The 12,303-nt window shown below is 43.9% G+C and overlaps 1 protein-coding gene across 1 annotated transcript in view; it reads right to left on the reverse strand.

Moving 5' to 3' along the window:
- Positions 1-12,303, reverse strand: part of CAND3 (tobamovirus multiplication protein) — a 90,140-nt gene that overhangs the window by 48,590 nt on the left and 29,247 nt on the right. Inside the window, exons 2-5 of the mRNA XM_086492955.1 lie at positions 4,401-4,451; positions 3,972-4,005; positions 3,793-3,879; positions 3,364-3,415 (exon numbers count right to left, since the gene is read on the reverse strand). Coding sequence (XP_086349081.1) covers positions 3,364-3,415; positions 3,793-3,879; positions 3,972-4,005; positions 4,401-4,451 — 224 coding nt within the window. The remainder of the gene's footprint in view (positions 1-3,363; positions 3,416-3,792; positions 3,880-3,971; positions 4,006-4,400; positions 4,452-12,303) is intronic.

Consider the following 12,303-nt stretch of genomic DNA (forward strand, 5'->3'; position numbering starts at 1 on the left):
GGTATATCTCTGTGTTCACAACCACCACATGTGAAATAAAGCCAAAAATTAGATCTTGAGATCACGGCATTGGATGCCAAACTGGAGAAGTAGAGGGGACCCTCACGAGCTAGGAATTGGATGCCTACAGAGTGTAGAACTCCCTAGGTGCTTGCGATGACCCCCTCTCCCAAATCGTAGACAAAGCCAAAGAAAAATGCTAGGCTGGTCCAAAACCACGCATGGAGAAGGGACTTTCTAGACGATAAAAATAACGCGACATGCAAGCGCTAGTGGAGGACGGGGTTGAGGTTCTGTAGCAAAATGGAAGAGGTTGTATAAGTCCGTCCTGACAAAATGGCTCTAAGTGGTCATGCCTTCCCACTTATGCTAAAAATGTAGACAAATCCTTTAATCGGGAGAGAATCTCTCGTCGATGGAATGTTGATGAAAGATCATAGAGCCTATGCTCTGATACCATGAGAGAGTGCGCATGTATGGAAGCGCGCATGTGTGTGTACGTGTGTGTGTGTGTGTGTGTGTGTGTGTGTGTGTGTGTGTGTGTGTGTGTGTGTGTCGCTACGCGACCTTGGAATATACATGTAAAGCGGATGTGGTAGTGCTTCACGAGCATAGTTAGCATCATTTTGCCGGTCAGACTTCTTATTTTGCGGGATACTAGATTGCCTATGGAGGCAATAAAAATTACTCGGGAGTGCTTATGCTTGTTCGGCATGAATTACAGTCAACTATTGCTTATAATGACCCAAATGGAAGATGGATGGTGGTTCAATGTATTGTTAATGGGGAAGTCTTTGAGTTAGGAGGGGTTTATGCTTTTACAGCTTCTAATGATCCTGCAAGATTATGGAGAGATACCTCCATGTACACTTGGCGTTCGGATGCATTTCTTTGTGGAGATTTTAATAATGCGTCAATTCCTGCCGATAATACTACTGGCCAGTCACACATGTTGCATATGAATGCCAGGCATGGGATCATATGGTGTGTTGATGTGATGCATTTGATCTATGGCCACTTTTGCATGATGGGGATTCAAGATTTACCTTCCAGCTTAATGTTCGATCCTCTTATCGAGCTCGTCTTGACCACTGGCATCTTTTTCACACACAGTAGTGTGATACTTTTGTACGTGATATGAGGGTCGAATACACTTGATGCCTTTCAGATCATGCTCCTATATGTTTGGCTTTAACACTTTGGCCCGTATACGGAGGTTGCTTCTTTGCCTAGGAAACGACTTTTACATGTCGATACTGCATATCTGAAGCATGAAGTTTTCCGTGCCATGATTGTGGACATAATCTTGCCTTTGCTCTCCCATATGTACACAGATATGGATGCTGCATGGTTCCGCTTTGTTATGCGGATCCAGAGTGTTGTTAGCTATTATGGAAAGTATTATGTCTCAATTGCGCGGTGATTTACAGCAACCAAGGGACACCTATCAAAGATTGATGCATATGGCTAATTCCTCCATGCTTTCGGAAACTGAAGTTAATGCATTGATTTCAGCCCGTACTACTATACGACATAACGATGAGCGGAAATTGGCTAAATGGCAAACATGTGCAAGGCAACATGCTTTTGTTGACAAAGGATGTGCTTCCAAACACTTTTTCAAGCACTTACATCATTCTCGTCGCTATCAGGACATCAAAAGAGTTGAGCTTTCCTCTGGCGAGTGGACATCTTCCTCCCCACAGTTGGCAGAGGCTTTGGTTGCCCACTATGGAAAGATTTTTGAAGCACCGCCCCCTCTTACCCATGAAGCTAGACAGGCACGCCATCTATTTCTTTCACATGTTACTCCAGTTATCTTTGTACAAGTACAAGATTTGAGGTTGCGTTCACTGAGGCAAAGTTGCATGTAAGTCTACGAGACTTAGGAAGATGGAAATCTCCTGGTTGGTACGGGCTTACTATTGAGTTCTTTCTCTCCTGTTGGAAACACCTTAAGGAACCTTTATTGGTAATGATGAATATGGCTTGGGAGAAGCAGGATGTACCCCTTTCTTGGAAGGAGGGGTTGCTCAAGTTATTGCCAAAGCATGTCTTTTGTGATCAATTTTCCCATTGGCGGTCTATCACCCTTATGCCGGTAGTCTATAAATTGATGGCCAAAATGATAGTCAACCGTGTTAAAGATTACCTGCATGAAGGACTTCATCAACCCAGTATGGTTTCATACCTCGCCGGCACATCACTAACAATTTGGCGAATGTCATCATAGGCATAGAATATGTGAAATACACTCAGTAGGATGTGTTGGTTATGCAAGTTGATATTGAAAAAGCTTTTGATACTGTTTTATGGGATTACATCACAAAAACAATGCAAAGGCTGGGATTTGGGCAGAAAATTTTGCAGATTGTCTTCCTCCTGTATGCTCAGAGCACTTCTATAGGTCTGTTGGGTGGTTCTATCACGGATGCTTGGAATCTAGGGCGTTCGGTCAGACAAGGGTGTCCTCTTAGTGCTTTGCTGTATGCAATTGCTTCGTACCCCTTGTTACATCTTGAGACCCTCACTTCATCGAGTCATCTGCATGGTCTTGCTCTGCCCTCTGAAAAGCACTTTATCGTCCAGGCATATGCTGATGACTCTCTTTTCATGCCCAAAAACGTTAAGGAGGATGTGCAACAGATTATGCATGCTCTGCATTTATTTGTCTTAGCAACTAGATTGCATGTTAATTTTCGTAAATCCAAGTTGATGCCTCTGAAGGAATTCCATTGGCATAGGCTTCTATGGCCAGGGGAGATTGTTTCCCCTCAGACCATAGTACGCCATTTGGGATATCTGATCGGTTGGAATGTGTCCGCAACACAAAAACTTGAATGGGTGCTGCAAAGAATCCACTTAAAGCTTAGCTATTGGAAATTGTCAATCTGGCCGTTACATGTGCGTCTCAGGATTGTCAAATGCATAATGATGGCCTACGTGCAGTTTATTTGCCTCTTTTATGCTGGCCCCAGCGGTGCCTTGTGTTTCTTATGTCATGTATGTTGGAACATTTCTGGCCCACAAGAAAGGATTGCGGTTTCTATCTATGGATAAGCTATGCACGCCTCGGATCTTTCTAATATAATGCATTGCCTTCTGCTATGGGAGAGGTTGGTACAAGAATCACAAATACAAAAAATGCTTTGATGGTTCTCAATGACAAACCACAGTAGACCGACCTAAAATTGTATGCTCTATTCATAATCCTCAGATGTTTGAAGTTGACACATTCTGCAGTCAAGGACAATTAAGTTCACCCCTAGCGGCCAATTTACCAAAACACCAAGATGCAGCTTTTTTATTTGCACATGACCTCGCGTGAAGATTGAAGAGTCACAAAATGATGTGAAGACATACCAGAATGAAAGGAGGAGAAGGAAAGTTGCTAGGAACAAAATCTGTGGTATAGCTGCACATCAATATAAAAGAACTAAATCAATGCACATTCCATCGCCACCATTAAAAAATGTAATGTGATTTTTCCTATGAAAGCCAGGGAAATCGCAACCCAACAAATTCTTATCAGCCAGACAGTTCTTAGCATAGCAAAAAGCATCAAAAATAGAAGTACAGTCTTTGATGGTTTGAAGAAACCCTCTTTGTTTTCATAAGCTCTATTCCAGATGAAAAGAAACACTTGAGAATTGAGCCTAATTATTTCCCATAATAAGGCACAGACATGAAATATATAGAAATAGTGAAGCTGTCATGTAAGAAGTGTGCAATCCTATTGACAAAGAGTACTGAGAACCATATAAATAGCCTAGTCAAACTGAGCTTTCTTACCCATGACTAAAAACCCACACGCATGAGACCAACACTGCCATCCACCACACTTCGCAACGGGAGTCAGGATAAAATATAAAGCATAGCCTGGAATACAACAAAAAATGTATAAGACTCAATAAGGCTGGACCCACGTCCTGACAATTTACAAATGCACTACCCTCAATGAAAGTTCATACCAAGATTAGAGGCACCCATCAGACAAAGAAACACCTGTGAGCAAACAGCAGAATGCACTGAGGAGGATAAGAAAAGAAAATTCTTCACAAAATACAAATATAAACAGTTATAAGTGTCATATGCCCTTGAGGATAATATTCAAGGTCTGAAACCTCACATCCCCAGTCAGACTTATGCAAACTTCAATATACTAGTTAGGCGTGGACCTCACTCATCCAAATGATTCCTATTTGAGAACATCCATGGAATGGCTTTCTGAATGTGAAGGAGGAAACCAACAAAGTGAGTAACATACACCAATAAGACTGGTTAACCCATAAAGTGGCCTAGAGTTTCACATAGTTCATGCAAATATCTAACACAGAACAAACTTTCACATAGTTCATATAAATACCCATAGGATTAACAACATGATAGCCTTGAACTACCTTCTGACGATTACAAACCCAGCTGCGACTCCTGATAAACAGCCTCAATAGCTGCAAAGGTCAAAAAATGAAGCATGTAAGTAAATCTCTCTCAGAGGTAAATGGATACAACAATTATAACTTTAGTGGAAGCAAGGTAGAAATATTCAGCATTTGAAGCATTCAAAAGAAGATCAGAGGAGCATCACGATATACATACCATAACTAATAAAAACAAGATAAATAGAAATAACAACTAGATTCACCAAAAAGAAGAAAAAAAAAGGAGCTGAACGCCAAATATGTCCTTGTCGGATTCCCTGTAGATCTTACTTGAACTACTTTCTACACAAAAAGTGTATGGCTTAAACTTAAAATAAACAACTCTGCAAGGGAATCAAATGAAAGCTTTGAGACCCCTCAAAAAGGTAAAATTGATATTCACAACCTTCCATTTCTAAACAGATTCTCACTGAGTTAAATGCTTTTGCAATTTTGATTCTGTCAACCAACAACGTGGTCTTGGGCTCTTGATCCTCACAAGCTTCTCACATGGCATGACTTGCACAGGCATGTTGCAGGTCAGGCTGATATATTGCTTGTGTAAAAATCACAAGCTGTCTTACGTTCATACTCAGCGTTGTGATACACTTCCCTGAAGCTTCTTTTTTTTTTTAAGGCCGGTTAATGGCACTAAGTCTCACAATAGAGATGTATGCATTTATGTGGTCTCCCCTTGGCTCAAGATTCACGCTGTACTTGTAGTAGGTAGAGGGTGGAGCCATCTGGCTCCCTTTGTCATGAAGCATGCATTGATATATATTATGTACGTAGATGAATCCAGAGTAACGCTTAAGCCCAGATTCACCTTTAAAGGAAAGTGCAAGGTATCGACTCGTGGTAGTCACCCACAAGACCATATAACCATCGGCTCCATCATGCATAGCATTGACTAAACACTATGACATCCCCACTAACGTCGTCAGTGCCCGATAGTGGGTGTAGAACTAGGTATTAATATATGCTCCCCCACACCGCCCCCAATAAGCCCAGTATCTAACCCACATAAAGAAGACCGCAAAACGCTGTAATGTCGGCGGGAAAATGCAAAATACCCAAAACCTTTTGTGAAAAACAACCCTAGGAAAGCAGAGCCGCATATAGGCCGATACATGGCGAAATCAGTCTCTAAGTAATGCAGCAATCCCACAGCAAGTGGCAAATATTCTCTTTTGCAGTGGAGCAACGGATGCAAGAGGAGGGGCGAATATGACAGGCCCTAAGGAAGGTGCCAACAGGAAGCACTCCAAGCAAACAGCACCAAAGAAACAGTAGCTCCTTCAATGGCAAATGGCTTTTCCACAAGGCAGAGAGCAGCTTGCTCCACCAGAGATCAAATTTGTGCATGTGCCAAAGGGCATTGCAATGATCAGCAAGCCATGATTGTGGTAGAAGAAGAGCATAAATTCAACCCGCAAAAATATCTCGAAAAGGCGTCTCCTGAAGATCCCAATTAGACATGCCATCACCATCAGGTAAAGGTGAAACTGGCAAAAAGTCAAGCAACATACTTTGAAGTTCTCTCCAAAACTGACGGTAATGCATGCCCAATCCAAAACGGCGAGCGGCGAAAGAAAACTCAAAAGTATAACCAGCCTCATCGACTACATCCTCAACCACACGAATACCACGGCCAGAGAGAAAGTAAGCCTGGCGAGGGGAGCGGTCGACCAAAGCAAGAGAAAATGCTCGGCTCCAATCGAGACTCTCCAAACGAACCGAATCACCTTCCTACCGAGGATTCCATGAAAGATGAATCGTAATGTCAGGTGACACATCCCAACCCTATGTGTCCGTGGACAAGCTACACCATAGCAAGGTTCCCGTCAGTCAAGTCAAGTCTAGATTAGCAGTGATCTGGCACTTTTGTGAGTCTATTCGTAGACCGTGCATGCCCGGTCACTGAGCATAGATGCATATCCTCCGGTTGCACACAGCATGATCATCGGAATTCCCATCAGAATCCATTAGCATCAGTTAGGGGATCTTTCCAATGCATTTAGCCTATTTTCCTATTTTTTGGTTATTTTCACTTATTATTTTTAAGTGACTTTCCAACAAAAGTAGGTAGGGCAATTTGCTAAGTTAATATATAAGCAAACCCAAGTTAACACTTTCTGGTAGAAGAGGCAGCAGGAGCTTCCCGCTCAACAGGCAACTTCTCAGCAGTACCCCCCTCAGCAGTAGACCCTCACCATCCACTACTTCCCTTTGGCGTTTTCCTCCCAGCCAGCCATCGCCTACAAGTCCTCTTGCCTGGCGTTTCCAACATCAGCAGATACATCCCAGCCAACTTTTTCAGCCCTTGACAAAAACGCCAGCATCATTGCAGATTCAGCGTTTTTTCAGCCCTGTCAAAAACGCCAGCTCAGCAGTAGCAAAAACGCAGAATTCAGCAGTTGGATTCTCGCAGTTTTCAGTCTATGACGCAGTAGCAGATCAGCCCCTAGACGGTTGCAGATGTTCCCCCCATTTTCAACCAAGAAAACGCAGCCAAAACAGTCATTTTCAGCCACCGAAACAGTCCCGGAATTCAGCGATTAGAAGATCCCAGATTTCAGCCATCAAGTCGTCATCGTCATCGGCATAGTCCCATTGCATCAGTCCATTGCATACGCATTGTACACCTTTGCGCAATCAAAGTTAGACCACTCTCGCCGACGAGAGTGGGACCTTCGGAGGAGGGTTTTACAACCTCTCGGGTGTCGTATCTCTTCTCTCTCCTTCTCTCAGTCTCATTCACTTGCACGCACAATATTCACTCACTTTGTTCGTGATCATAGCACTCTCCATAAGACGGAAAGCTCTCTCTTTCCCTAAGAACTAAAAGGAACCTTGAGCAATAAAGATCACTAATCTTGAGAAAATACAACATTCATTCCGCTGCACCTAACACGTAACCTCTTTCCAGGCAGACACCAAAGTGGAAGCAAGAGGACATCCAGGAATGTACCCTTCCATCTTGCCAAAAACCACTTCCCAGATAGATGGTTGCCAATGGCCAAAAGAAGAAGTAACAACATGCTGACCAAGGTGTGCAAACATAAGAGTCCAAGGCTGAATTTGTTGCGCAAGTGTAGGCAACAACATAGCTTTCCGAGCAAGAACATGCCTGCGCAAATCCAAGATGTTAAGGCCACCCAGGCGTTTAGGAGTGCAAAGCTTCTCCATAGCTAGCTAGCTCTCTCTCTCTCTCTCTCTCTCTCTCTCTCTCTCTCTCTCTCTCACTCAAATTGTTTATGGGGTGTCAGGTGCAGCGGAATTGAATATGGTGAAGATCTAGGTTTTACACTTCCACAAATCTTTTACTTCTTTTCCTTGTGTTAGTGAATGCTTTAGCTTGCTTGATGGTTCCTTTTTGCACAGAGAGAACGAGAGAGAGATGTAGAGATGTGCAAAGGGAGAAAAGAGGAGAATGACACCCGATAGGGTCCCAACCAACCCTCTCAAGGGCCCCCCACATCGTTGTCAATGTGGTATTTGATTTTGATTCCGTAAATGGAATGTACACACATGCACTACCTCAAGTGTAGAATCGAATGGTGAATGTCACCGTGATAACTCCGCAAAACAAGGCACCTTCGGGGCTGATTTGATGCACCTTTGGAATCCTTCTCGATATGGGATTGTAGATGGCCACCATGTCACGTGACACATTCAACCCTATGTGTCCGTGGACAAGCTACAGCATGATCAGGGTTCAGTCAGTCTAGTCAGCCTAGATTTAGAAGTGATCGGGCACTTTTGTTCCCTCCATCCTCGCCATAGAAGAACCCCTAGCGTTTTTGGATTCCCTCAGCATCCCCATCTAGCCCTTGGCGATTTCAGCCCGGATCCTCGCCAACAATCCCCCAAGCCTGGCGTTTGCAGTTGCACCATCGCCAGCATACCAGAACAGCCAGTGTTTTCACTAACGCCAGCAGCAAGTTGCAGATTGGCACAGCGTTTTTGCCAAAGCCCCCAGATCTGCCAACGTTTTTTATTTTCAGCATTAATGCATCAGAACAGCAGCGTTTTCAGCCCTATTGGACAGCAGACAATTCAGCCTAATTGGTTGCAGATACACCCCCATTTTCAGCCTCGAAAACGCAGCCAAAACAGTCATTTTCAGCCACCGAAACAGCCCAGAAATTCAGCAGAAAGAAGACCACAGATTTCAGCCCTATAGTCGTCGTCGTCATCACCGTCGTCGTCATCGGCATAGTCCCAGGCTGCATCAGTCCATTGCATCGTCATTGTACCACTTTGTGCAATCAATAAGTAGACCACTCTCGCCGACGAGAGTGGGGCCTTCGGAGGACGGTTTTACGACGTCTCTGGTGTCGTATCTCTCTTCTCACTCTATCTCTCAGTCTCATACACTTGCATGCACAGTGTCCATTCACTTTGTTTGTGATCATAGCACTTTCCATTAAGAACGGAAGGCTCTACCTTCCATAAGAACAAAAGGAACCTTGAGCATAGTTCGGAGCACTCATCTTGAGCAAAGCGCAAACAATCATTCCGCTGCACCTAACATTGGTATCAGAGCTTTGGCAGTGTTCTGTATCACTCAAGAAAAGAACCACAAGAACCACAAGAATTTTTTTTTGCTTGTTGAGGTCGCACGAACCCAAGTTCACTTGGGCGTGTCGATTCCTAATCGTGTTTTGTTGAAGAGTGACGGGAATCCCAAGAAAGAAGGGCTTGTCCAGCCTCCCCTTGTGTCTCTTTTCACTCATTGAGAGCGGACCATGCACTTAGCGGCCGGCCAATCGACGTGAGGTGGGAAAACGCAACCTTGGTGTGAGCACAAGGCCGCCAAGGGGTGCACCCGCGGAAAAGAGTAGAACTCGAGTGAAGAGAAGATCCTTCTCAAACGCGATTTGCAAGCGAAAGAAAACCTCAAGAACCTCAAGATCCTCAAGAACCCAAGAACCAAGACCCTCAAGAACCCAAGTTCCTCGTGAACTTAAGAACCAAAGATCATAGTGCATGGTCGTCACCCGAAGCAGAATGGATACTTCGCATACAGGTGATGAGCATGAGAGAGGCGGCGAATATTTTTCCCCACCACGAGATTTTTTCGACCCTCCCCCTTCGCCATCTACGCCACAAGTTGCACTAACTCCTATGGAGATGATGGTCAAGTCGACGTTGGACATAATGGCACAACAACAAGAAACGAATCGAGTTGCGTTGGCACAACTCGCAAGCAAAGCAAAACAACAAGAAGCTAAGGACCATGAGCAAGCAGCTAAGGACCGCGAGCGCGACGAAAGAAACATAAGATTTACCGCACAACAAGAAGACAATCACCTTGCTTTAGAACGCGAACACAAAAGAAAGAAAAGAACTAAGAAAGGAGGAAGCGGCAGCACGAAGCGCGGCCTTGGAGACCAAGCGTGAAGCTCAACGAGAACTACGAACTCAAGAATTGGTTCGACAGGTACTTGCCTCGAAGACCGAACCACCCAAAGATCATGGGAGTTCATCAAGTGGCGCAAGCCATGACGCGGATTCCAACCATCCATTCACAGAGAAGTTGACTTTCAGTAAGTATGACGGTAAGATGGATGCTAGGGTTATTCATTCTTGGTTGCATCAATTTAATGCTTATTTTGCAACAACTAAGAAGACAGGAAATAGCAAAGTTTTGACGGCAGCTATGTACCTTGCCGGTGATGCCATCAATTGGTACCACACATGGCAAGAGGCACAGCTAGCCGCGCGAGACAATTGGGTTGATTTCCAAGACAAGCTCAAGGCGCGGTTTATGCCACCTCAGTACCTCGCACAATTGAAGGACGATTGGAGCTCTCTCAAGCAAAATGGTATGCCAGTCATGTCTTTTTCTAATCGTGTTTTGCAGCTAGGCATTCAATTACGAAATCGGATGATGAGCGCAAAGAGGCTTTTCTCTTTGGATTGGACAAGTATATCAAGTACGATGTCGAGGTACTCGATCCAATCGATCTCAACAAGGCAGTAGCGATTGCTCTCGCATAGGAGATGAAGCACAACAAGAGAAAGCGTAAGGAGAACAAGATTTCCACAAGTACCTCGCAAACTTCTAAGAACCCTCAGAACGGTAAGAACGGTAAGACTGGTAACTCTTCTAACCAATCTTCCAACAGTCTCTCAGAAAAGAATTCTTCCAATGAATCTAAGGGTAAGGCTAACACAATTGCTAAACCTAAGCTTACTCCATATGAAAAGGTAGCACAAGGAATTGTAGGAGGATACATCACGTCGGAAGAGCGAGCACTTATTCTAAGGAAGGTCGTTGTTTTCATTGTCACATTAAGGGTCATATAAAAAGAACATGTCCTAAGCTTGAATCGAATGAACCTAAAGAATCCACATAACCCACTTCCTCTGTCGATGCAATTAATGATAACACGAGTGTGTCCCAAGTTTCTCAGGACCCTCCATTTGATGATTCTCTCATTAAATGTTATGGTCGTACGTCGGGGCACCGTTTTGTCATATTGTTTGACCTAGGTAGTATGCATGATGTGATCAGTTCCTCTCTTGTTGAGAGCCCGCCTCGAAGTTAGTCCGAGATCTCCTATCGAGGTCTCTGGCTTTCGTCCCGGTATGGACGCTCTCATCACAGAGGAGTGCCTTGATGTGTTGTTTGCAATTCAACAGACTGCCTTCACTAGAAGATTTGTTGTTTCTCCTCTCTCAGGATATGATATGATTTTGGGCATTTGATGGTTTCGTGATAATGACGCTCTCATGGATTTTATGACTAACACTATAACTCTCAATGCCACAAGTGGTTCTCCTATTGTCATTCATGGAGAGGACATTGCTCATTCTCCATCTCTCATTGCTAATATGCAGGACAAGATTGCAAGGATTCAGGAAAAGGAGACTCTCTGAGTCTCTTTTTCTCCACAGCATGATACACAGGATTTGCATGATTATGAGAAGCATGATGATTTGAATAATAATGATTTGCATGATGGTTTGGATGATAAAGACAAGCATGATGATTTGCATGATCAAGATGTGATTTCTCACAAGCATGATGAGTTGCATGAAGAAGATGTGATTGTTCACAAGGATGGAGTGTTAGTTGATGCTTTTTCTAGCGAAGCTAACCTCGTTGCAGATTCAATCAATCACGAAGGATTGATCTTGGCTCTCGAGCCTATGTCCAAAGAACCCTCACAGGAAGTATTATGTGTTCGCATGATTGATACGCACGCATTGTTCGAATGTTTCATTCATGATCGTTTCCTGTATTTTAGTCAGCATCGTTATGTGATCCCTTTTCCTAGGCATGACATATCGTATGTTGAGCACGTTTCTCTCATGGATGAGCACAAATGTATGCGGATTTTTCATGAAAAACTGCAAAGTATGTATGTAAGGAAGTCACATTCCATGTCTCTTCCTTGGCATGACGCAGTTTCCGAACGAGCACATGAAAGTGTGAGCACCAAGCGTCGGCATTTCCATTGTGAATTGCCACAGTTGATTTCTCTAGATCATAAGAGAAAGATTCGATCTCATTGTTTGCATGTGTTTGATGAACGGGTTGTCACTCCGTCTCTATGTTCATCTACATTGCATACACAGTCTTTAGAGAAGACAAGATTTTTTCCCTTCACTTTACATGGAATGGGTATGTTCATGGTTTTGTGTTGGAAATGGTTTCAGGAATTTTCAGCCATGGAGATTCTTGAAGAAGAAGGAAGCACGACTCTCGACGAAGTTGAAGCATTGAAGGGGCCACGGAAGACTTGGTGTCGCTTTCGGCGCGGCCCAAAGAAGCAAGCGTTGCAGACCTTTATCAAGTTCAAGTACCGGACGACCCACATATCAGAGTGGGCCGGCGAAGAGTCCCTTTCAAGATTCCGGATGCTATTGG

The sequence above is a fragment of the Adiantum capillus-veneris genome, chromosome 20, assembly GCF_014529385.1.
Source record: "Adiantum capillus-veneris isolate H3 chromosome 20, ASM1452938v2, whole genome shotgun sequence".
Classification (NCBI taxonomy): domain Eukaryota; kingdom Viridiplantae; phylum Streptophyta; class Polypodiopsida; order Polypodiales; family Pteridaceae; genus Adiantum; species Adiantum capillus-veneris.